At 46.9% G+C, this 25,904-nt stretch overlaps 1 protein-coding gene and 1 long non-coding RNA gene across 2 annotated transcripts in view; one reads left to right on the top strand and one right to left on the bottom strand.

Moving 5' to 3' along the window:
• Nucleotides 1-17,490, bottom strand: part of LOC310758952 — a 95,527-nt gene extending 78,037 nt beyond the window's left edge. The window contains exon 1 of the long non-coding RNA XR_014546128.1: nucleotides 17,308-17,490. This is a non-coding gene — a long non-coding RNA (uncharacterized lncRNA). The remainder of the gene's footprint in view (nucleotides 1-17,307) is intronic.
• RAB10 (RAB10, member RAS oncogene family) overlaps nucleotides 1-24,947 on the top strand; it is a 28,565-nt gene extending 3,618 nt beyond the window's left edge. Inside the window, exons 2-6 of the mRNA XM_083605619.1 lie at nucleotides 15,951-16,011; nucleotides 17,995-18,133; nucleotides 20,106-20,195; nucleotides 21,461-21,562; nucleotides 22,446-24,947. Of these exons, the coding sequence (XP_083461745.1) occupies nucleotides 15,951-16,011; nucleotides 17,995-18,133; nucleotides 20,106-20,195; nucleotides 21,461-21,562; nucleotides 22,446-22,529 (476 nt within the window). The 3' untranslated portion in view covers nucleotides 22,530-24,947. The remainder of the gene's footprint in view (nucleotides 1-15,950; nucleotides 16,012-17,994; nucleotides 18,134-20,105; nucleotides 20,196-21,460; nucleotides 21,563-22,445) is intronic.
• The last annotated feature ends 957 nt before the right edge of the window (nucleotides 24,948-25,904 follow it).

The following is a 25,904-nucleotide window of genomic DNA, read 5'->3' as shown; positions in this document are numbered from 1 at the left end:
ACAGCATTGAGAGGTAGGTTAGGCTGAGTGGCAGTGAATGTCCCAGGGTTGCCCAGTGACAGGGCAGAGTGGGGATTCAAGCCCTACACCACACTGGAAATAATAATGTGGGAAATAGTTCTTAACAACTGTTGCAGTGGAAGCAAGAGCCCTGTGGCACCTTAAAAGTGGCAGAACTGGTATTGAAAGAGCCCACTTCATGAGATGTACAGTAGTTGGCATTTTTTCTTGCTCTGTGGGCTTAATTTAGGTACTGTTTATAGCTGGTGGTTGCTCTGCAGACATCTGGCTTCACTGTTCTAAAACTGAACCGCAATTTTTTATGTTCAGTCTTTCTAGTTGTAGCTTTGTGTCAGCGCAGGCTTATAAATAGTCATTTGCAAGGTTGCCTGTGTCAAATAGTCACACAAAGGAGATTCTGAAGCATGGAAGTTGGTTTACAAAGGTCCCCACGCCTGCTTTTTGGGCTACAGACAGCTAACAGGTTTGTGTGGGCATGAACAAATCTGGATCTTTTTCATAGAGATGGGACCATCAATCGGTATGCTATTCAAATGCTGAAGGCCTGCAGTGAAGCTTCTTATTACTAAGCCTAGAAGAACACTTATCTCTGTAGCAGCCATACATACAGTAGCAACTTTTCTGCAAGACACACAGCTGGATTATCAAACGTTACTCAGCTAAACGTTTGTGCGGCTTGCTGCTGTCTACCTGCCAGTAGGTAAATCCAGGACACTCCCCGCCCCCCATACTTTGGTTCTTCAGGCTTTGTGTGATGGCTCTTAAACAAGTCTTGACAGATTTGTTCATTCCCAGGTTGAGCAAAATTCAGAACAGGCTTACCTTATTCAGCAATGGCTGAGTTCCTACGCTTTCTAGTTTATTGATCTTGCACAATGATTAAGACGCATTTCTACTTCTGGGCAATGTTGGATCTTCAAAAATAAGGGCATAGTGCTTTTGGCAGTGTCATGGCACACCTTTTAGCTTGCCAATAATTTAGGACACTTTGTTATTTTTAGTTGTGGTCCAGCTTCTATTTGAAAAGTAAATTGCTGAGGGGAGGGCAGATGACTTCAGTACCCTAGCTAGGAATACTATAAATAGCCTCCAGTGTGAAAATCCCCAAGTCATCATAACTTCCCTGAATAGGGCAGAGCATTTGTCTTCAAAGGCAAGATGTGACATTTAAAGTTCTCCAGGAAAGCTCTATTGCACTACATGCAGAATAATGCTCTAAGTTGTGCTTACCGTATTCTTCGCCCTATAGGACGCACTTTTTCCCCTCCAAAAATGAAGGGGAAATGTGTGTGCGTCCTATGGAGCGAATGCAGGCTTTCGCTGAAGCCTGGAGAGCAAGGGGGGTCGTTGCACACCGACCGCTCTCGCTCTCCAGGCTTCAGGAAGCTATCCGCTAGCCGTGGGAGACCCAGCTCTCCCAGGGCTAGCGGAGAGCTAGCCTGCACCCAGAAGCTTGGGGTGCGCTGAGCTCCGCACGCCCCAAGCTTTGGGATTAGCGCAGCGCTCCGCTAGCCTTGGGAGAGCCGCGCGGCTTTCCCAAGGCTAGCGGAGACCTTGCCGGCACCCAGAAGCTTGGGGTGCGCTGAGCTCCGCACGCCCCAAGCTTCGGGATTAGTGCAGCGCTCCGCTAGCCTTGGGAAAGCCGCGCGGCCATCTCAAGGCTAGCGGAGACCTTGCCGGCACCCAGAAGCTTGGGGCGCGCTGAGCTCCGCACGCCCCAAGCTTCGGGATTAGCGCAGAGCACCTGGGGGGAAATATTTTTTTTTCCTTTATTCCCCCCCCCCCAAAAAAAAACTAGGTGCGTCCTATGGGCCGGTGCGTCCTATGGAGTGAAAAATACGGTATGTATTTGTGTGTTAATTGTGGCATTTGGTTTACCAAAGTTAGAGAGAGATTCTGAGAATCCTCTCTTCCCACTCTGCTCCATCTATCACGGGTTTAATTTGATTGGCAGCTGGCTGTTTGAAAGTGCAGGTGATGCTTTTGTGGAGCACTTCTGGGGTTCGTTTGCCATGGGACATGCACATGGTCCTGGGACGCTTAGGGGTAGATATCAACTTCCTGTGTGCTGAACATGGTGCAAGCGCTCCATGTTGACAGCTGGTAAAATACACCAGATCTGTCACTTGACTAGCTTGCCATTCAAAAATTATTTCAGCTGGCCTGTGACACAGATCTCCTGGGTTGGCTGAACTACTTGGGACTTCTGCACTTTACTACTCCTTGCCGGTATCCTACTGGCTTTGCAAGTGCACATTATATGGAGCTGTATCTAAGGTTTTTTTCTGTCTCTCCCTCACACACACGAGAGAGAGAGAGAGAAAATAATAGAATGGATATTGAGCCTATTAAATGTGTTGCAGCAACTTTGAGAGGGACTGCCTGTGTGTATAAAAACCGTCCCGAGAGAGAATGTGATGAAATAGGATAGCTGTGCAGCCAAGAAGGAGCCGTATCCATATCCTTCATGTCCAGAGCGCCTGGCTGGAAAGAACAGTTCTTTCAACAGCAGCAGTGCTCCAGAGTTAACCACCAGGCAAACTGAATATCTGTGGAAGTTTGTGGTAGTAAATTAAAGATACTGTGCAGTTGGATGTGATACATTTAAGGTCTTAAACTTCAGAAAGATGCTGTGGTCTTTTTTTCAGCTTTGTGCATCCTGTATGGTCAAGGATTGATGTCTCCAAAATGCTCAGATCTGAATGTGCTCTTCCCGACTCAGTGGCCCAGTTCAGACAGTTTCCTAAACCTAATGTAGGTGGCCATGGTTTCATATCCTGGTTTGTTTTAGCTAACCTGAATTGCTTGGAGCAAACCACAGTCCTTAAGAGTTGGCACTGGTTGGTGGATGCTTTCACTTTCCTCATATGCAAAGGAGGGAGAGTGGGAAGTGAGATTGCACAACCTGAGACTTTTTGCGACTCATTCCCTGATCTTTCAGGCGTTGGGAGATTCTCTGAATCAGACCAAAGTCTCAACAGCTGCAGCTCAACATCCGTCAGTATTCTTATTTTTCCTCTCTTGGTTTCCTTGCTCATATGACACTTTGTTCTGTAAGGTCCAGTGTTCTTTTCCAAGAAAAATAGGTGCTTGAACTCACCATGAGGTTGTTACAATAAATCGCTAGGCGACTCTGGTCAGCCCTGAACAGATGCCAGTTTGACAACATCTGCTTTAACTGCCTGCAGAGGTGCTAAAAATCATGGCAAGCTGATTAGGGGTCGCCCCTGGTTCTTGTTCATGTCACATAAATGCGTCCCCACCTCCTTAGATTCGGACGGATGACTAGAGCAGCTCAGAAGGGCCAGGCAGAAACACGCGTGTGTGCAATAGTAGAGACCTGGCTGGAAAGCTTAAGGAAAAGTGTAGACTTGTACACACTGGCCAGCTTCCGTTTTGACTTGAAATGTCCGTTTTGGGCACAAAGGCAAGAAACGGGCAAGGGGAGATGCTGGCCCACAATGGTGCTCATCTGAGAGGAGCCGGAACTGTACTCCGGCTGAAAAAAAGCCCCAATAAGGTCAGATTGGGAAATGTGTGATCGCAGGCATCCTTGATTCTGCTCTCCGTGTTGCATGGGTACGGCTCTGTTTCATCCTGGTCCCCAATTGCTGTCAGCTCCAGCAATTCTGTGTGTGGTAGGAGGTAGAGGACACAGAATTTGCCAGGAACAGCCTTCTCACTGTTCTGTTTTCCTTTGCGCTCCCTGCTACTCCCTGGCTGGATGTGAAGCTCAGCAAGGCACCAGATCTGCTACAGCAGCCAGTAAGTGGGGAATGGTCCCAGACACCAGAGTGGTTCAAACTCCTTGCCCAAGTAGCAAAAGGTTTGTTCAAACCTTGTCCTTGTCCTCTATTCATTCTGTTCAAAACAACTCTTGACACTTTTCTCTGGCCTCCCAAAATAGCTAATCATTTACAGGAACAGGAATGATGATATTCAGAGATTATGATTCCTTTTTAAATGTATAAATCACATTTCACCCAGGCAGGCCGTGACCCCTTGAAGTACACTGTTTTGTTTTTTACAGTGAATTCATTTTGTTTAAACGTCAGTAAATACCAACTGCCACCTCTTGCATCTCAAATCCTTACAGGCATGGACAGTTGAGTTCCCTTTGGTGTCTTGAAAGGAAATTTTGGGATCAACCATCATAGCCCTTTGCAGCATACATTTTGTGAAATGTTGAAAGAGTCTGTGAAAACCGAGAAATTGCTATTATCTCTTTTGGAGTGGAAGAATGGGAATACAAAAGGTAGAATTGTTGAAGAGGCCAAGAGCTCTTTCTGATCACAGTGAAACTTGCATTTCAGTGCTTGCATTTACTTATCTTACAATATCTGATTGAACCCTCTTGTTAAATTTAATGGGTAATATGGTGTATTCTGAGTTTTGGGGGTATGTTAAATTATTCTCTGGATGTTAAATTGCAGGATTTCTCATCCTCTGCTAGAATGCAGAATAAACCAGCATTTAAATTTGCTTTTTGGGTTCATCAATAGAGCCCCTTAAAATATTTTTTATTAAGTGGCATAAAAATTATAAATCTAAAACAACTGAAAGTTCTTGTCACGAAGAAAGGCACAGTTAGCATAAATCTAAATAAGATTTGTGTTGCTATATTTGACAGTCAGATACTATTTAGAAGTTACCTCGATATGTTTGAGCGTTTTACCGTTCACTGCAAACTTGAACATTGATGTGGCAATATAGAAAACGTGACTAAGTCCTTGGTTTCCCTTTCCAGATCTCTTAGTAATTAAAGGGGGAAGAGTTGTACAGTTTTGATGGAAACTAACCATTGAGAAAACAATCCACCAGAGTAGTGATGAGTCACAGCCAAGCCATTGCAGTAAACCTCTGGTCATCCCCCCCACCTGAAACCCCCCACCAAGGTTTATTCTGTTTTATAGGAAGGGCCGTGGCTTAGTGGAAGGGCACATGCCTTGCATGATCCCTGACCACTGGTCGTGCTAGCTAGGGATGATGGAAGTTGTAGTCCAAAAACAGCTGGAGACCCAAGTTTGGGAAACACTGATCTAGTCCAACCCCCCACAATTCAGGAATCTTTTGCCCAAAGTGGGGCTCCAACCCACAGCCCTGAGATTTAAGAGTCTCATCCTGCTCTACCGATTGACTGGTCATACCTGGGAGAGTTTGATGGACTCTTTGCCCCCAATGTAAATATTGAAGCTGAATTGTTGCTAGAGGCATAGAACAAGCCTTTAGTGACTGTGCTGGGGATGTGTTGGGAGAGGAAGGAGTCTCTCTTCCAGTTTTCATGATCTGAATTAATAGTGATTTTGAAGGGATCCCTATCCCTTTACTTGCAAAGTTAGAAGTCTTGGCAAGGGTGTTACTTCATTGGCTGCTGCTGAGACCAATGCCAAGTGTGTTCAAGCTGAGCAGATAGCATTACAGTTTTTGTGACAAACTGTTAACTTTTCTAGCTCTTCACGCTAAGGTGACCTTGGCGCCTTTTGCTTTGCTTGGATGTTCTCGGGCCCTCCCTCTCTTGACCATGGGAACCGATGCACCGTTGTCTGTGGGTGGTGTTCTTGGGCCCTGTGCAAAGCTTATCTCTTTCTGGCTCGTTGCAATTGTGCTTTATGTTAAGACTTCTGCAAAAAGCGGTATATTGCGGCAGTAGCATCGGTCACGGTAAAAGTTTATAGAGCCGTCACCCTGCTTATGCAGGGTGTTACATTCTGGCCCCTGCACGCTTAAGTGAAATCATGCAAAGTGAGGAGCACCCTCTTGAAAGCCCCTAAATGCCTATGTGTCCCTGACACGGTTCCCGTTGTCTTAGGAAAGCAAACAACATCCTGCAGGATTCATCTCACCCGGGATACAGTCTGTTTGCACTACTGCCGTCTGGCAGGAGATATAGAAACATCAAGTCAAGGACAAATAGACTGAAAAACAGTTTCTACCCGAGAGCTGTGGCCCTTTTGAATGCTGTAACTCGATAGTGTGACTTGGGAGATTGATGGGTGTGGGTGTGGGTGTGGCTGGAATGTGGTTTGTGGGTTGTTGTTGTTGTTTTGCTTTTGTTGTTTTTAAGGGATGGCATCCAATTTCGTTGCACTTGTGCAATGTTGCACGTGTGTAATGACAATAAAGAATCTATCTATCTATCTCCAGCTCTCTTTCCACACAACTCTCTATTCAACTAGACTTGAAGCTGTGGGCCCGGCTGAAGCCCGGAGGACATATGGGAAAGCGGCAACTGCCCTACCCCATACATCAGCTGTTAGGCGGGGAGGCTGAGCAGCCTAAACAAAGCCTGGCTGTGCCTCAGGTCTTTTCGGGGCTGCTTCCACCCTCACTGACGTCCTCTTTGGGTTCCTGGGAGGGTCTCCTTGTAAGCCATGAGGACTCTCCAACTCTCTCCTGCCATTTCCTGTCAGGATTTTATTTATTTATTTCCCGGTGCTGCACATATGTGCAGTTGTGCGCGAGTAGAATGCCTAGAAGTGGGGAGATGCCTGCATTTGCACAGTAGAACAGTGAGTTAAATCCATATAGGTGCTGGAGGATCTGCAAAGTTTCAGGAAGATACTGATGGGCCGTTCTGGACCACCAAATGCCCAAGTTGTTTGAGCATAAAAATGTGAGAAATGTCTTTGCGGACAAAATCTAAGGGCTGTCTCGTCCAGAAGTCTGTTCCCAGCAGTGGTCACCTAAGAAAGAGACCCTGAGGAGGTGGAGACAGTGGCCTCCTGTTCACTTCTGGTTATCAGGTGCTGGAGACAAACTACTCCTGAAGATGGAAGCTCTACTCATGGCTATCAGGGAAAGTAACTGCAGTCTGGAAAAGTACCTCTGCCAGAGGTAACCTCACCCTTTGGATAATGAGTTCCATTCTTAAATTACTCCTAAACAGGGTGGATTCGATTTAAATCCAATCTATTTAAATCACAATTTACATCACTAGTCAGTAAGACTTGATTCAAATCATTTTTTTACAGAAAGACTCATTCTTGCATATTTGCAACCAGATGAAAGTTTCATTTTTGGAATAATAAATTTTCAGAGTAGTTTTTGCAGTTATATAAAAAATGACTGATTTGGTTATACTATTAGAAATACATAAAACAGATGATTATGAAATTATTGTGGTTTGATAAGTTAACTTTATATTTGGACAGCTTTTCTGTTGTACTTTATTGGAAGGAGAAAATTAATAATTTCCTTAATAACAATTTAAACAATTTATTTAACTAAAAAATAACATTATAGCATATGTATCAATGTTTGTTAACTGATGTGGTTAAACGATTAAAAAAAAACTTAGACTGAGTTTTAGCACACATGAAAAACTTAAAACAAATCCTTATTTCCTGGTGAATAGCCTTTGGACTGTAATGTAACTTAAATAGAAAACTATCTTTAGAAAGATTTTGCCTCCAAAAGCATTTTATTTTAAAATCCAATTTAAATTTTAAAAAAGCCTATTATTATTATTATTATTATTATTATTATTATTATTATTATTATCATCATCAACATCATCATCATCATCATCATCATTGATTTTTATCTACCCTAAAGCAAATTGTGGGTGGTTGTTGTTGTTGTTTTAAAAAAAAATTCCAGAAAGCTTTAACTGTTGCAGAAAAATGAAGCACTGGAGAAATTCCCCCCCCCCCCCGAAGTTTCTCCTGTGTCCTGAGAGCTGCTCCTAAGTGTGCCATCAGCACAGTGCCAGAAGTTTGAATGTGAAGGTTTGGTGAGAGGGCTCTTTGTGGTTGTTGCCCAGCACTGGGGTGGCTTCTTAGGCATTTTGCTAAAGCTGGGAAGCCTGGAGGCCTCTCCTGTACCAACCCTGAATGGGTGTGCATTTAATGGCCAGTGATAAGTAACTCTTATTGATTTTAGAAACCGGGTTTATAGATTTATGCAAGTGGTTACCTTGAACTTCTGGGAGCAACAGTCTAGATTGCTGGCGGTAGTGAATGTGGCCGTGGACTTGGAAGTAGCTATTTTTACAGTAAGCGTGCATAGAATCAACGTAGAAACTCTTGTTTTCTTTTGCTTTGATTAATGCTCATGCTTCTTTGATGGACCCTGGGAGGAGAAAGAGATCTTGCCAAAGGTATCACATCCGTTAAGTCTCTCGTGTTTAATTGTTTAAGGATAATTTAATGTTTATCCTCCATTTGGATTGACTCGCTAACATTGAGGGTTCTGTTGTGGAGTTCTTCCGAGACAATGTGGGAAGGTATCTTCCTCTTGGCTGATTCTGTAAATGGACATAGATGGGAGAATTCCAGTTCGAATCAGTTCTTCAAGTTGGGCGTCATCTGAATCGGGCATTGAGGCAGCTTCTCCTTGAGGCAATTCTTGTTGCGTTTATTCTAGATGGGAGCTGTTTACTATGTTAGACCTGAAGTGAATGATAAGCAGGGCATTGTTTCAGCTGTGAATATTCTGTGTGGCTCGCAGTGTGTTTGGATTCATGTTGAGGTTTTGTTTTTTAGAGCTTGTTTCTAGAATGTTATGACTCTGTGGAATGTTGTGATTATGGGTGGACTAGATGACCCTAGGAGTCCCTTCCAACTCTACAATTCCAATTTTATTTCCATGATCCTTCCCCCCACCCGCATTATTCACTGAAGTGGGTAGAATAAAGCTGGATCAGCTCCCCCACTCATTCAGCGTTTGAACATGAGTGTGGAAATTGCCCCTTTTAAATTAGCCGGATCAAAAGTTGTTGCAGGGTTTTTAATTCTTTGGATGCTTTTTTAAAAAATCCCAAATGACTGGGGGCCCTTGGGAAAGGAGCTGGATCCAGGCTTTGGGTTAGCCACCCCTGCCTTAGGTTAGTACCGTATTTTTCGCTCTATAAGGTGCACCCGACCATAAGACGCACCTAGTTTTAGAGGAGGAGAACAAGAAAAAATATATTCTCTCCCTCTCTGCTCAGCGCCTCTCCAGCAAAGCGGGAGGAGAAACGGAAGGGGCTCCGTTTCTCCTCCCGCTTCGCTGAAGGGGCGCTGTGCAGAGAGGGAAAGCTGTGCAGCACCTCTCCAGCAAAGTGAAGCCAGGAGAGCAAGAGGGGTTGGTGCACACCAATCCGTCTTGCTCTCCTGGCTTCAGCAAAAGCTGCGCAGCCTGCATTCGCTCCATAAGACGCACACACATTTCCCCTTCTTTTTTAGGAGGGGGAAAGTGCATCTTATAGAGCGAAAAATATGGTAATTTTTGCCTTCTTGGGGTGGAAGGCCATGTTTTGTCTATGATTCATCCTTCAGAATACTTCCTTTTTAATAGCACATATTTTTGTTTTGCTGACACATATATGAGGGTAGACTGACCCGTCTTGCATGGGCTCTTGTTTTTCCTCCCTGGAATCCTCACAGCTTCCAGGGTCTAGCTTTTCAAAGCCAGAGTACCTGCTGAAGTACCTTTAGGAGAACTAAAACGCTGAGCCCGAACATAGCCAGTGGTCTCATGGCAGAACGCATTCTGTCTTCTACCGCACTTGGCCTAAACTGCCTCTTCAACATAGTTTGGAGCAACTGCACATAACATTGGATGTATGTCCAGACATGAGAATGACTCTGTTCTGTTCAGAGTAAAGAATGAGTAAACGCCTTCCTGAGAAGACATCCTTGTTAGGCGTGGTTTGCAATGTTCAAATAAACTTGTGCATCGCCCCAGAGCAGTGCTATAATTTGTGCTGTTTCAGTGGTGCCACGTAACAGTTCCAAAGATGGCATCTCAGTGGAGCTGATCTGCGTCTCTCTCTAGTCTGTACCATTGTTCTGCCTTAGGTTAGAGCAGGCCGGTTCTGCTTTCCCCCCAGGCCAGAATGCTTGGATCAGGGCTGCCAGCTGGCCTTCTTTGCAGTCCTAAGAGTCAGAGGCAGAAGAAGGAGTTAAATCTACAGGTAGGAGCAGCCGGTTCCTTCTTGAACCATGCTTGAGAAACTGGGAAGGTGGGAGAAGAGTTTTAGGTCTGCTAAATACTTGCCAGCTTTCAGGCTACCGGTGTTGTAAGTATATTTTAGTTTCCACATTTCATTGGAAGCTATTTGGTGACATGTCAGTTGGACAGCACTGGAATCCCTTGTTGCCTTGCACCCAGTCCTGCAAATCTCTCTGCTATATCTTTCTGGTGAATGCATAGTGGCCCTGCTCTTTCTGCTAGGAAGAGCATAAGAAGAGCTTACTCCTGGATCAGGCCAGTGCCCCGTCTAGTCCAGCATCCTGTTCTCACAGTGGCCAGCCAGATGCCTCTTCTGGGAAACCGAGGATATGAGCACCGCAGCAGCAGTCTGCCCACTGGCAATTCCCAGCAATTGGTTTTCAGTAGCGTTCAGCCAGCCTTCTGGGCTTGGGTGCGGTTCAGAACAGATATGCTAGGTGTGGCATATGCAACTAAATACACATTGGATGACTCCAATTAACTCATACTAGACCCGTTGAAATCAACAAGCTTAACTTCCTAAGTCCATTGGTTGTGTTGGGGCCTATTCTGAGTATCACTAATGTTGGATATCACTCAATAACTTCGCTTGCTAGCATCTAGATGGAAAAATCTGCAGAAACCTACTTATCCTATATCTGTGGCTGTCTCTGTGCATAATTTAGAGAAAATGAGTGTCTTCTAAGATGTCAATTCTGAGACGGTTGCATTGTCCCCAATGCCAGCTAGTTAGAGGATCATTATTCCATTAGGTGCTTCCTCCAGCTTTTTCTTCTTCTTGGTACTGAAAAGCATCGGGTGACTGTTCTATCTTCTTTAGGTAGTAGCTGTGCGTGAGGCCTTAGTAATAAAGGTGATCCTTCTGCTCTTATAAAAATACCTGTTCAGCAAAGCCAGTGTTACCTAGTGGTTAGAGCAGGGGTTGGCAGCCTAAGGCCCATGGGCCACAAGCAGCACATGGAGGTCGTTTTACTGGCCCACAAGCCGAGCCCCCTGCTCGGCTAGTCCCCACGCGCTGTGCTAAACTGGCGCGGTGCGGGGACTCGCTTTTGCAGTGCCGGAAATCACATCTGCACAGACGCCAGAAATCGCGGGTGCGCGATCCGGCCCACAGAGGGGGCTCCATGGCAGTGAACCAGCCCAGGCAAGGTAAGCCTTACCGACCCCTGGGTTAGAGTGTAGAAAAATAATTAAGTTGTCCAGCAAAAACATCTGCAGTTTTCAAGTCTGGAGGGAGGGAAACGTTTGGGAACCACTGCTCGAGTTTCTTGTAGCTGAACCCTGCAGTCTCCCCCTCCACACACAGTAAAGTAGGCACAACGAAAAATCCACCAAGTTGGAGGACAGAAGTAATCTAATTTTACTTAGGTGCTGCGAAGAAGACTACAGAAACAAAAAGAATGCAATGCCAATCCCTAGCTGAGTTGTCCCCAAATTTTATGCAGACATAGGATTGGGGAAAGTGGGCACTCCCCACTGCCAAAAAAAATCACCTTTGTGTTTGCTAGCAAAACTAGTGAAGGTTGGTTGTGACACCGTTGCTACTGTGTTTGTAGAAAGAGAAATGAGGGTCATGTGAGGTGGTTTTCAAGGCTTTGGAGACATTCATTTAGGCTGGAACTGGAAGGAACTCATGTTTGGCGTCCTTTATTCTATAGGTGTGAGATGCTGTGAGGAAGAGCAGTAAGTTGCTGTTGTTCTGCAGATATTATTGGCAACTAAGGGGTGTCGCTCCTGTTCAGGGTTCCAGCAGCCAGAGGGTCCCTTTCGGGGAACTCCATCCCTTCCCTCAGTTTCCTTCCTGCCTTCTTTCCCACCTCTCAGGTGGGCCACCAGCAGGCTCTGTTCTTGGGAATTCCCCCTTAGTATTCCTTCTGAATATATGTTTTTGTTGTGCTATAAGCGTCAGGGTTGCCGTGAGTCTCCTGGTGGCTCCCTCTTGTGCACAAGGACCGGCACAGAAATGTTGCTATGCATCCTTGCTTCCTAGCCTGGCTGCCTCATTGGCACACAGTGTGTGCATGTGCACACTTCCTGCTCTCCTAACCACAGTGCAGAATCCCTTGAATTGTGCATGAGCTGCTCCTGAACGTCATGTAGTGATTCATATTTTCTGAAACCCTGTAAGTTTGATTGAGACTTGAGACGAAGTTGGTCTTGGTTTGGAGCGGGGGTGAGTGAGCGTAGTGGAATGGCAGTTCAGCTTGTGACTGCCTACTCCGGATTTCCAACTCCTAAGAGACTGCGATCTGCTGACAGAATAAAAAACTGGCAGTGATCTACCGCTTTGGGTGGGGGTTCAGGGAAAAGTTGTTGAGTTTCTTTTAGGGAGGAAAGTCTCGGTTTTTTAGGGGTTCAGGCCAAAGATGCTGGGCTTTTTGGGATGAGAAAGGGGGAAAGTTGCTCACCAAAATACAATCAGCCTCAGAGAGAAAATTCCGTCTTCTGTTCTATAGATCATGCAAGAATGGAGGGTGGGGTGAGGGGGAATAATAATAATAATTATTATTATTATTTATTTATTATTTATTCCCCGCCCATCTGGCTGTGTTTCTCCAGCCACTCTGGGCAGCTTCCAACACAATATTAAAATACAGTAATGCATCAAACATTAAAAGCTTCCCTAAACAGGGCTGCCTTCAGATGCCATCTATAAGTCTGGTAGTTGTTGTTCTCTTTGACATCTGGTGGGAGGGCGTTCCACAGGGCGGGTGCCACTACTGAGAAGGCCCTCTGCCTGTTTCCCTGTAACCTCACTTCTCACAGGGAGGGAACTGCCAGAAGGCCCTCGGAGGTGGACCTCAGTGTCCGGGCAGAACGATGGGGGAGGAGACGCTCCTTCATATATCCTGGACCGAGGCCATTTAGGGCTTTGAAGGTCAGCACCAACACTTTGAATTGTGCTCGGAAACGTACTGGGAGCCAATGTAGGTCTTTCAAGAACGGTGTTATATGGTCTTGGTGGCTGCTCCCAGTCACCAGTCTAGCTGCCGTATTCTGGATTAGTTGTAGTTTCCGGGTCAAATTCAAAGGTAGCCCCACATAGAGCGCATTGCAGTAGTCCAAGCGGGAGATAACCAAAGCATGCACCACTCTGGCGAGACAATCTGCGGGCAGGGAGGGTCTCATCCTGCGTACCAGATGGAGCTGATAAACAGCTGCCCTTGACACAGAACTGACCTGCGCCTCCATGGACAGCTGTGAGTCCAGAATGGCTCCCAGGCTGCGCACCTGGTCCTTCAGGGGCACAGTTACCCCATTCAGGACCAGGGAGTCCTCCACACCTGCCTGCCTCTTGTCCCCCAAAAACAGTACTTCTGTCAGGATTCACCCTCAATCTGTTAGCCGCCATCCATCCTCCAACCGCCTCCAGACACTCACACAGGACCTTCACCGCCTTCACTGGGCAGGGCAGGATGCTCCTTTGCCGCTGATAAGGAAAGGGAGCCAGCGATCAACCGCTATCTACCAAAACCTCCCGGGGATCTACCAGTAGATCGTGATCAACCTGTTGGACATCCCTGGTGTAGGTCATAGAATCTTAGAGCTGGAAGGGACCCTGAGGGTCCTTTAGTCCAACCCCCTACAATCCAGGAATCTCAACTCAAGCATCCATGACAGGTGGCCATCCAGCCTCTGTCCCAATGATGCTGTCTCACTTCCAATGTTCAGTTTCTTGCTTGCAATAGAGGTGGAGGAACTCCCATCTTGCTCCAAGAAAGAAAGAAAAAACCCCACCTCTGGTTCCTCCTTCCGCCAGCAGTTGCTTGGCTGCAACAGCAGCTGCTTCATCAAGTCGTAGCAGAGGGAAGATGGGAAGCTGAGTTGCTGCATCAGCTCAATAATTTTCCACTCCTGCTCCTCCTCCTCTCCTTGAACTCTGCTTTGCTTCCCCTGCTTATTGCAAGGACTCTGTGGACACAGTGCCCCAGTTGCCCTTCCCCTCCAGCCTTCCCAACCCCCTGTTCCTTTTGTCATCACGCCCTTAGGTTGCAAGGCTGAAGGCAGGGGCTGTCTTGACTCATCTCTGTAAGCCACTTGGGGAGCTGAACACTTGGCTGTGTGAAAGTCCTCCAGATAAAATCGCGGATGAAATCAAGGGGAAACATGGACTTAATTCAAATTCAACTTAACATTGTTTCCATGACGTGTATTTCATATTAACTTCAGCAAACATGTCTGAAGTTATGAAACATTTCCTGGAGGATATGTTAGCTGTCTCCACTTAAAAGCTTACATTTTGGGCGGGGCATAAATAATAAATTATTATTATTATATGTAAAAGGTATCTTCACATGCTGGACTTCCCATATTGAGAAGGCCCTGGACTTGTTTTCCATAGTATGAAAGTTTGTTCGCCTTGGTGTTGCTTCTGCTGCTGCTCCAAGATCATGTTTCAGTTCATTAGGATTTCACAATATTTTATCTTTTCCCAGTAACTGCTGTGCTCATTTGAGTGTAGCTTTGACATTTGCTCCTAGCGCTCTCAGATTCTGAGAAGGTTCAAGTTTTGGTTTAAGACTAACGCATTTTTCTAACAGAAAGCATTTTGCAAAATCTTGTGTTGGCTGTAATTCTGGATTGTAGGAAGGGTACTGTGGGAGAGCTGAGGTAAGCATAACTATAGTGCTCCTGATTTAGGTTCGTCTCTCATGATGCCACATGTCGAATGATGAATGCCAGGCCCTTAATCCTGGTACCTGACTGGGATGCAGCCGCTGCATCCCGCACCCTTGTGAGCGAAACATATACGTTCCTTTTGAACACATATAATTATTGGTTGTTATCATTATTAAACCACCCTTTTATAGAAGTTCTCAAACAGCATATGCACGAATCTTTTTGTGGGTGCTTTGCAAGTCTATTTGGACAGCAGACAGATTGTCAATTAACATTACAGTGCTGTGCTTAAATGCAAATATGAATTGTATGCGAAATTGGTGACTTCCTTTGTTTACCATTTTTAAAAATTCATGTTGATTAAGATAATCCCAGAGAGGCAGAGGACCAGGATGAATGAGATTGACCTCAAATTGAAAATACTAAAATAGGACAAACCTTTGTTTCCTCTTCTCCTTTCCAACCTTTTGTTCTGAACCTGCAAAGCAGCTTACAGTAAATTAAATACACCCACCTATAATGAACATAATAACAGAGCAGAAACTGTGAAAACTTTTAGATTAACTCTCAACAAATGATACAGAAGAAAGTCAGCATAATCAAAAAATTAGGAAAAGTCAGCCATGAATCAGAACCCCAAAGGCTCTAAAAAGAAGAGCCTTTTGCTCTTCCTCAGAAGGACTACAGTTCAAGTGCATAGGCCTTAGCTCCGGACCCTGGTGTTACCTGGGCTGCCTGTGGCCCTGTTTACGCATGTTCAGAAACTCTCGTCTTACAGAAGTATTCACAGAGGGACAGTCTTTATGTCCTGTATTAAATTTCTTTCCCAGCCCCAGGGTGGGTCACATAATAAATCAAAAACGCATATGTAACTGTCAGATCGCATAAACTAACATTCGCAACAGAGCACCTTAACTGTCTGTTTGACAGCACAGTAAAAAATACAAACCACACCTCCTCATATGCCTTATGAAAAGCCTGGGTGAAGAGACTTCACCTGCTCTTTAATCCGGAAGTTGCTGTGTGCTATAGGTGTTATTGAACTGCACTTAGGCACAGCTTAATGACTTGGAGGAATCTGCAAAAAGACAACTCCGTTTCAGTATGACTTGGAATAAACTACAGGCACTAGTGAAATCGCTTTGTATCTTGAAGCACCAAATGCCATGTTAGCAGGAATGGCCAGGTGATTGGCTAAAATGTAAGGCTATTTGTAGGCTATATGGACTGGTGATTTGTGGCAGGTATAGAAGCAAGGTGTCAAGATTTCCCATAGTGGGGGGTGGGGGGCTTGATGATAGATCTGCCATAATTGCACTTTTCAGTATAGTTTTTCTGGGCATGTCACGACTTCTGTTGTTTCTTTTATATTTTAGGGATAGATTTCAAGATCAAAACAGTTGAATTGCAAGGAAAGAAGATCAAACTGCAGATATGGTAAGTGGCACTTCAGAATTTGGGGGGGTGTTGTTGCGAAAAGGGGGGGTGAGATGCTTTGGCAATGTCAAGAAGTGCTCTGTGACTCTCATAGCTGCAGTGAAAAGGGTCGATTAGCCAGACAGTATGTAACACAAATAACATTCAGTATGTGCCCTGTGACTAATTGAGGAAGACAACACAATGAGAAGAGATCAGCCACAGCGGGGAGAGAGAGAGACCTGCAAACAGGACTGGAGGAAAGCTGAATGATCTTGCAACTAAGGCACTTGCAGGCAATTCTTCTGCAGCCCCAAAGTCTGCCTTTGACCTAAACAAACAAGCATTAGGTGCAGCCTACTTGCATCCTGGGACGCGGGTGGCGTTGTGTGTTAAACCACAGAGCCTAGGGCTTGCCAATCAGAAGGTTGGCGGTTCGAATCCCCACGACGGGGTGAGCTCCCGTTGCTCGGTCCCTGCTCCTGCCAACCTAGCAGTTTGAAAGCACGTCCAAGTGCAAGTAGATAAATAGGTACTGCTCCGGCGGGAAGGTAAACAGTGTTTCCGTGCGCTGCTCTGGTTCGCCAGAAGTGGCTTAGTCATGCTGGCCACATGACCCGGAGGCTGTACGCTGGCTCCTTCGGCCAATAAAGTGAGATGAGCACTGCAACCCCAGAGTTGGCCACGACTGGACCTAATGATCGGGGTCCCTTTACCTTTACCTTACTTGCATCCTATCCACGGGCAGGTTTATACAGAAGCACTTGCCTGGTCATCATAGGTGAGTCAGTGGTCTGAAAGAAGGAGGTTAAAGCACTCTGTTCTTCCTCCACACCTGGCCTAGAAATGCCTTGGGTTGCTCAAGGAGAGACAGCCCCAGAGCTAAGCCAGCACAGGTGGGCACAGCGGACCTGCCGTTAGGAATTCCCATGGCTGTGCTTGCCAGGTTTCCTACAAAGCATTACAACTGGGTGATGAGATTCTGCCGTGGTGAGTGGACAGAGGGTGGTGGGGAAGTATCCTGTGCGGACTCAAATGGTAATGAGGGCTAGGGCTGGTTTTCGACATCACGATATATCACTAGCTAAACATCGCAATATACTGATATCCCACAGTGTCTGAAATAAAGGATGGAGCTATGTCAAGGCATTGGCTGGTTTCCAGAATGCGGCAGCCAGACTGGTGACTGGGAGCGGCCGCTGAGACCATATAACACTTGCCTTGAAAGACCTACACTGGCTCCCAGTACGTTTCCAGGCACAATTCAAAGTGTTGGTGCTGACCTTTAAAGCCCTAAACAGCCTCAGTCCAGTATACCTGAAGGAGCATCTCCACCCCCATCATTCTGCCCGGACACTGAGATCCAGTGCCAAGGGCCTTCTGGCGGTTCCCTCCCTGCAAGAAGCCAAGTTACAGGGAACCAGGCAGAGGGCCTTCTCGGTAGTGGCACCCACCCTGTGGAACACCCTCCCACCAGATGTCAAAGAGAAACATAACTACCAAACTTGTATATGGCACCTGAAGGCAGCCCTGTTTAGGGAAGTTTTTAATGTTTAATAGGTTATTGCATTTTAGTGTTCTGTTGGAAGCCGCCCAGAGTGGCTGGGGAAACCCAGCCTGATGGGCGGGGTATAAATAATAATAATAATAATAAATTATTATTATTATTATTCACGGTTTTTGCAGAGCACTTGCACACACATCATATATTGCCAGGTCAAAAATCATGAAACCAGTATCACAATATGGACTTGAAACCAGTTTTGAATGATATATCTCCCAGCCCTAACACACATCATGATTTGTGATATATTGCCAGTTGAAAAATCACGAAACAGGTATCATGAAACCGATAGTGCTTCTCCAAAGGGGAGCCACCGGGGGTCTTCAAGGGCAGTAGAGCCTCGAGTGCTGAAGGCCCTTTGTGGCCCCATTCTGTGCTTCCCCCTTGAAGCTTGGCTGCTGCTGCTGCTGTGCTGCATGTTTCTCTGCTTCTCTCCACAGGGACACAGCAGGGCAGGAACGGTTTCACACCATCACCACCTCCTACTACCGAGGTGCCATGGGAATCATGCTAGTGTATGATATCACCAATGCCAAAAGCTTTGAAAACATCAGCAAATGGCTCAGAAACATAGATGAGGTGAGTCGTGGGGGGTGGGGACCTTAATGCTGCCCATTTTGAGAGCTCTGTGTGTGTGTGTGTGTGTGTGTGGCAAAAAGTCGCCCTCGGTTGAAGCAGGGCAGGGTACGTTTGCCTCAACAGAAAGTGCTTATGTTAAGAACGCAAGGAAAGCCTGCTGGGAGTGGAGCGTGACCCTCCTGCCTAGTAGCCTCCGATAGCCATCTCCTCCATGAAATTGTCTAATCCTCCTGTGAAGTACCATGCAGCTCTCCCTCAGCACAGACAGGGCTGGCTTCTTTCCTGATACGCAAAATCAGCCCAGTGAGGCAAGATTTGATGCCTAGGTGCCTTCACTTGGCCCCTCTCTCTGGAAGCAGCCTCCCACTCAGACCTGGGAGTTGGCACCTGAAGGCCTCCTTCATTGGATTCACGGCCTTGGACCCTCGTACTTACGGGACCGCCTCTCCCGATATGCCCCGTGGAGGACCTTAAGGTCCATAAATAACAACACCCTAGAGGTCCTGGGCCCTAAGGAAGTCAGATTAGCCTCAACCAGAGCCAGGGCCTTTTCAACACTGGCTCCGGCCTGGTGGAACGCTCTGTCTCATGAGACCAGGGCCCTGCGGGATCTGATTTCTTTCCACGGGGCCTGCAAGACAGAGTTGTTCCGCCTGGCCTTTGGCTTGGAATCAACTTGATCCCCTTCCTTTCCTTTCCTTTTTCCTTTCTCTGTGACGGAACTCCTATTTGGGGACTTCCCTGGCTTTTTTCTGACCCATGTAGAACCAGTCTGGATAGTTAGCCTTGGTGAAGATTTGACATTTTCATCCCCAAAAAGTTTTTGATTTGAGTTTCTACTGAAATGAGGCTGCATTTTAATGTTGTACTTTAATCTTGTTTTTAAGTTGTATTTTAATTAATTGTTTTTATACCTGGTTTTAGCTGCCCTGAGCCCGGTTTTGGCTGGGGAGGGCGGGGTAGAAATAAAAATTATTATTATTGTTGTTGTTATTATTATTATTATTAGGCACATCAGAGCATGAGCTTGAGCGGTGGGGCAGAGGGGGTCGGGGAAATGGACTTCCGGGCTACTGACTAGGATTGTAACAAACACTTTTTTATGCTGTTTTGATAAAGCGAACCACCTTGAGTAGACTGTCCTCAGAAAGGTAGCAGGGAAATTATTTTAGAAGCAAAGCACTAAATGGAGCAAACGGACATAAAATAGCAGTGTTTTCTCTCCCTATTTTCAAGACATTGGCCTTCTTAAAGAATACATTTCTTCTTATTACCATTCATAATAATAAATGGATTGGCCACTCTCCATTATTGCTGAGTTGCAGGGGGTTGGACTACAGCTCTGCAATTCTATTATTCTGTGTTACAACCGTTTGAAGCAGATTACGTCCACAGGAGTAGGGTGGGTCCTACATCTCAGGTGTCAAGGGCCAGGGGATAGAGGTGCATCTTCAGCATTGGCCAAAAGCTCCCCAGGGAAGGTGCCAGATGCACTTCTGTGAAGAGGGAGATGCCACAAAGAAGACACTTTGCCAACCCAGCTTCTGAGGGTTTGGTAACTGCTTGACCTTAACACCCAAGAGGGTCTGTGGGAATGGATACAGTCTCCCAGATATTTGGGGTGTAAGCCTTTGGGGGCCTTGGACATCTTGAATTGGGCCAGCTGTTTCAGAACAGGCTATAAGTTCTAAAGGTGACCCCAGCCAGTGCTCTGACCACTGCGCTTTGGGCCCGTTGAAGTTTCTGATCCGTCTTCAAGGGCAGCCCCACGTAGAGCGCATGCAGTAATCTAATATGGAAGCCGAATCACACAATAACCCATCATTTATGATTGCATGGTTCTCCCAGGTACTGTTCTGTGTGACAGGCCACTCACAATAGCGTAGCTAGGTCAGCCTTGCTTTCTGGAGGGAGTAGGAGCAATGCAGTGACGGAGAACTTAACAGTACTCTTCTTTGGTTCCACCCTCTAGCATGCCAACGAAGATGTGGAGAGGATGCTGCTAGGTAACAAGTGTGACATGGATGACAAGAGGGTGGTGCCCAAAGCAAAAGGCGAACAGGTGAGTGGCAGTTCCGCTGGACTCTGCAGGTGGCACAGAGCGGGCCGAGGAGGAGGAGAAGACCCCTAGGCTTGGAGTCACCTATGGGCAGCTGTCGCCAGCTGGTCTGCCTTCAGGGTGGAGGTCTGTGGCTAATCTGCACTGGACACAGATTTCCACCGGCCCAGGCCACTGTTTTAACTCATGTTAAATGGCCTCGGCCCAGTATACCTGAAGGAGCGTCTCCACCCCCATCGTTCTGCCTGGACACTGAGGTCCAGCTCCGAGGGCCTTCTGGCGGTTCCCTCCCTGCGAGAAGCAAAGCTACAGGGAACCAGACAGAGGGCCTTCTCGGTGGTGGCGCCCGCCCTGTGGAACGCCCTCCCACCAGATTTCAAAGAGATAAACAGCTACCTGACATTTAGAAGACATATGAAGGCATCCCTCTTTAGAGAAGTTTTTAATGTGTGACATTTTAATGTATTTTTAATCTTTGTTGGAAGCTGCCCAGAGTGGCTGGGGAAACCCAGCCAGATGGGCAGGGTACAAATAATAGATGATGATGGTGGTGGTGATGATGGTGATGCAAAACCCGTTAGCATTTGTTACACTGAGTTGTCCTTTTGTTACGCCCAAACACACAGGCCAGTCTTTGAAAAGCTTTGCGAATGTTCCTGTCTGTCTCCTCTTCCCCACCCCTTCAAAGCATAGTATCCCCGGCTTCCGGAGGGAGCCCAGGGTTACCCCAAGTGGTCATGAGTTGCCTGCGGACCTACATTTCGTCCCGCAGGCTAGGGCTGTGAGTCACCTTAAGTGAACTAGCCCAGTCTTCTAAGAAGAGCCTGCTGGATCAGGCGAGAGGCTCATGTAGTTGAGCACCCTGTTCTCCTAGGGGCCACCTGAGTGTCCTCTCTGCACATCCTCACGGTGGTTCAATATCAGCTCAGAGACGGAGCTCCTTTGCTGGATTAGTTTTGTCTCTTTCTAAATTTTAGCAGGCAAAGCAACCCAGGCTGGAGCAGGCCTCTGCTCACCCCACTGACCTCACTTGAGCATCCAGCAGACATGCCATATGTATCAAATGTTTTATGTTCTTGCATGTAAACTTCTTTGGGAACATTCCTGTACTGCCTTGTAATTTTTTTATTGGTGAGGTTGAAGGATCTCTTCTCACTGCTCTGGGGGGTGTTTGGGCAGCAGGACAGAGGCAGCCGCCCATTTCCGATACGCAGCAGTGAAGCATTTGCCATCCTCACAGGTTTGTTTGTTTCCCCCTTTTTTCCTAGATTTCAAGGGAGCACGGTATTAGGTTTTTTGAAACTAGCGCAAAAGCAAATATTAACATTGAGAAGGCATTCCTCACGTTAGCAGAAGACATTCTTCGAAAGGTAACTGCGGGCTTGGTCGCTCGGTGGGAGGGGAGCTGAACAGGACAATGGGAACTGGACTGAGAGCCATGGAGGCTCAGTGGCACAAATGGGCCCCCAATGGGTGCTTCTCCTCCTGCCCCCCACTTTTGCCTATAGCTGCAATATCGGCCTCCTGAGCCTGGATAGCTCATTGGATTCAAGTGTGGCTCTGATACTGCCAAGATGGCAAGTTCAGTCCCCGTAAGAGACAGCTGCATATTCCTGCATTTCAGAGGGGAGGACTAGGTGATCCTCAAGAGTCCCTTCCAATTCTGTGATTCTTTTCCCCAGGTAGAATAGCCTGCAAGGTTGCTGGGAGAGGGGTGGGGGGGACACAATCCAGAGTAACTATAGAAATCAGTGTGTGGCTGAATACCATGCATGCATTCCATGGTGCAGGAAAACAAGGAAGAACTGCTTTATTTCAGGTCAGGCTCCTGGTCCATTGAGATCAGTACTGTCTGCCCTGACTGGCAGCAGTGGCTCTCCAGGGTTTCAGGTGTGGCCTCTGATAGGCTTACCTGGAGATGCTGCTGGCTGCACCTGGGACCTTCTGCTCTGCAACGGAGGCATGACCTTCCCAGGCCCATAACGTAACGTACCCTGAGAACAAGCTCTTTGCCCATTAAGTACTATACTTCAGGGTTTCCCTAAACTTGGGGTCTCCAGCTACAATTCCCATCATCCCTGACCGCTGGGGATGATGCTAGCAAGGGATGATGGAAGTTGTAGTCCAAAAATAGCTGGAGACCCAAGTTTGGGAAACCTTGCATTTGAACCCCAGTCGCTGTGCTGTTGATGTTCACTGACTGAAGGAGCATTGCAATTCTGACTTAACCCCTGTCTTGCCGCTTTGTTGCAGACCCCTGTAAAAGAGCCCAACAGTGAAAATGTAGATATCAGCAGTGGAGGCGGCGTGACGGGATGGAAGAGCAAGTGCTGCTGAACGTGCTCCCTCCTCGCCAAGCGCCATCTTCCTCCTCCTCTTCCTCCTCTTCTTGCTGTGGAATAAACCACTTTGCCCATTTTTAACCTTAAAAAAATTTTTTTTTTTTTGTTCCTCATCTTAACATGGCTCCACTCTTCCTTTGTTCTTCTGTTTCGGGAGAACTCGCTGACGATAATTTTTTCTGGAAACTGTATTAAAATCATGTCTGACTCTTCTTTTCTTTTAATGTACCAGCTCAACTCGGCGTCACATCCTGGTTGTATTATAGCCCAGTCTTAACATTGAAACTTAGAGCAAATCATTTCAGCTCCAGTCTGCAAATTGTACAAGAATAAAACTTAGCATTAACAGTTTATTTTGTACAGCAGTGGGGTTTTGTTAATGAATTCTGTGCTTAAGTCACCATATTTGCATCGGCAAAAAAAGAAATCCATTCGCCTTGAGTATGTAAATGGGGTTTTATTATTTTGTCCTGTGCCTTATGTGGAAAGGAACTTTGGTTCTCCCCCTCCCCCTTTTTTCCTTCTTCCCCTCTTCCTGCTCTGATGGAAGTAGGACAGGAGAGTTGCCCCCCCCCACTTGACTCCGCCACATTTAAACTATCAAACTCTCCTGTGATGACTTTACTGTGATTGATGTAGTGAATTGAGGACAAGGGGGTTAGAGCAAGAGATTCCAGTCTGCTTGGTGTCTCCTTCCCTGGGGAGGGAGTGGGGGGGGCTTTAAATGCTGACCAGTTCCTGCTGCCATTTTCTTTCTCTCTACCAATTTCCTCCTTATTTCCTTTCTCTCTCTTTCTCTCTCTCTTTTGCTTGCATGCCGGTTTTATTTTATTTTTTTACTTTATGGTGTGATGTGTTTAAGAGACGGCAACACAGTACGTTTGCCAAATTTAATTCGAAGCACTGATCACGGATTCTAGCTTTCTGAGGTAAAACGTGAAGTATCTACTAACCTTTGTCTAGCAAACGTCAGGCCCGCTACTATCCCCCCCCTCCCTCCTGCGTAGTTATTGGGGTTTATGGTAATAATGGAAGAATTAATTGCATGCACTAGTTTCCTATGGAGGATGGTGATGATGATGTGGCTGTTGTTGATCTTTATGTATGACTCTGCCAGGCGGTTCACGAATCCACAGCCCTCGACACAGAATTGGTTCTCTTTGCTGCTCCAGGCAGGTGACTCGGTAGCCTAGTACATATTTAAGACGGGTGGGGGTGGGGGTGGGGGAAAGAGGGCAGGTGAGTCGAATGGTCGCACCCCTAGGATGCTCTCCTTCTGTGTTTGAGTTCTTCACAATAAAAAACATCCCTTGTTTACAACCCTGGGCAATTGTAACTTCTTTCAAAGGATGCGGAAGAACGGCGGGCAAATGCAGCACCTCCTCTCTTCCTTTTTTCCCTTTTGCACGAGCAAACGGGCGCACGCTCTGCTTTTGGGTTCCCCTAGGGGGCAGGACTTGCTTTCCAGTTTGCTGCCTTGCCTCTCGCTCCGGCTCTGCTGCAGAGATGTCGACGGGGCGCCCGCCTTGAGAGCGTGGAGAGGAGGGGGGGGGTCCTTTGCTTCGGGCAGAGCCGGAGTCGGGACAAGAGCTGGTTTCTCTTGAGGCACGAGCTGAGCGGGGTGCCTTACTGGGAATGCCTTCTCCCCACCGCCAAGCCTGCCTGCGAACCCACTGCAGGAGGGGCCTCTTGCAGCACAGCCTCTCCTGCGGCCCCCTCCTCTCCCCCCAACCCAGGTGTGCTCCAGAGGTTGGCTTGAGGATGAACTTGTTGCCCTTGTTTTTAGGAAACTTCCTCTACTAATTAAATCAGCCGGTGATGCTGATTTTAATTTTTAATTAAAACCACACACACACACACGAAAGTGTTTGGAACTCTAGCCTTGCTCTGGTGTCACCTGCGTAGTAACTGTCCTTTCTCATTCTCTCTCTCTCTCGCTTTCTCTCCTGTGTTGAGCAGTCTGTCTCTTCCCATGCTTGTTAACCTCTCCCAGCTGAGTGGCTGTTGAAGCAAAGGCAAAATAACTGGGTGACTTGAGGGGACAAAAAACAACAACAAAAAACCAGTGCAGTTTTTTGTTCCATGCGTAATGGTGTTACTGATTAGTGTTGTAAATAGAAAATGGCTGGCTACCTTTTCAGAGCTGCACTTTCTAACGTTACCAAGAGAGAGAAAAAAGGGAATGTGGAGTCTGCATCGAAATCCTTTTTTGTATAACCTTTGTTTAAAAACGTGCGCTTTTTTTATTTGCTTCCTGGGCCTGGCCCTCCTGTATGAGTCTCTTTGAGATCCTTTGTAAAAGCTGTGTTCATTAAGCACCAAGCAGTTAAAAAAGAAAACAGTCCACTCTCTGGTACTACTAGCTAAAAATTCATATTCTACTTAACAAGTTAAATAAACTGAAATATTTCTAGTTGGTCTATTTCTATTCATGTTGACAAATGTGATGTGGGTTTTGTATGTTTCAGAGTATTTCCTGTAACAGCAGAATGCCCCCCCTCTCCCTCCCTCCTGGCTGGGAGCTTGGAACCCCTTTTGGCCTCCCATTTTGCCAGGGGCATCTCTCCACCTCTCACTGCCCAGCCATGCCTTGGAAGGGTGCAGCTTCTTCCCACGATCCAGGTGAAGCAGCCCTTCTCCAACCTTGCGCCCTCCAGGCCCCCCCCCAGCAGTTTGTTCTGAGGGTGGTGCTTTGCAGTGTCTTCTCTGCGCCCAAGCACTCCCCTTATTGATGGCAAGACCTGGTCGCAATTCATCCATGGAGCCCCTTCGTCCCAGAAGCTGAATCCAATCCACAGAGCCACCAGAATCTGGGCTTTTCGGGGAGATGGCTGGATCGCTCGCCTTTCCTCAAAGTGGCACTGCGCAGTTCTCTTCCTCCCCGTTTTATCTTCACAACAACCCTGTGGAGTAGGTTAGCCTGGCTCAAGGTCATCCAGCGAGCTTCATGGCTGAGCGGATATTTGAACCCTGTCCTCTCAGGCCCCCGTCCAAGACTAACCACTACAGTGTACTGACTCTTCATTCTCTCTGCCTTGCAGCTGGTGGGTCGTTCCCCCTTCCTCCTTTTGCTGGTGAAGCTCTTGGGGCTTGACCCTTGATGGGCAGGAGCAGCAGGTCTACTGATGGGACAGGGACCGCAAGGCCAGCACCATCACTGGCTTGTGAGGCTCCATCAAGGCCATGCTAGCATCTTCTGTCCTCCTCCTCCTCCTGGTTCCCGGCATCTTCCTCGGCTTGCCTCCCTGACAATCTCTTCCCCCGGCCCTCTCCGGTTTAGTCACTTTACAGATCTGCCCCAGAATCCCCCGTGCAGGACAAGAACAGGAGATGGCAGCTGGCACTCCTGCATCTGGCAAAAAACAGGACC

This window comes from Podarcis filfolensis (assembly GCF_964270895.1).
Source record: "Podarcis filfolensis genome assembly, chromosome: 3".
Taxonomy (NCBI): domain Eukaryota; kingdom Metazoa; phylum Chordata; class Lepidosauria; order Squamata; family Lacertidae; genus Podarcis; species Podarcis filfolensis.
Note: the sequence above shows the minus strand (reverse complement) of the source record. Positions and strands in the feature narration are given on the sequence as shown.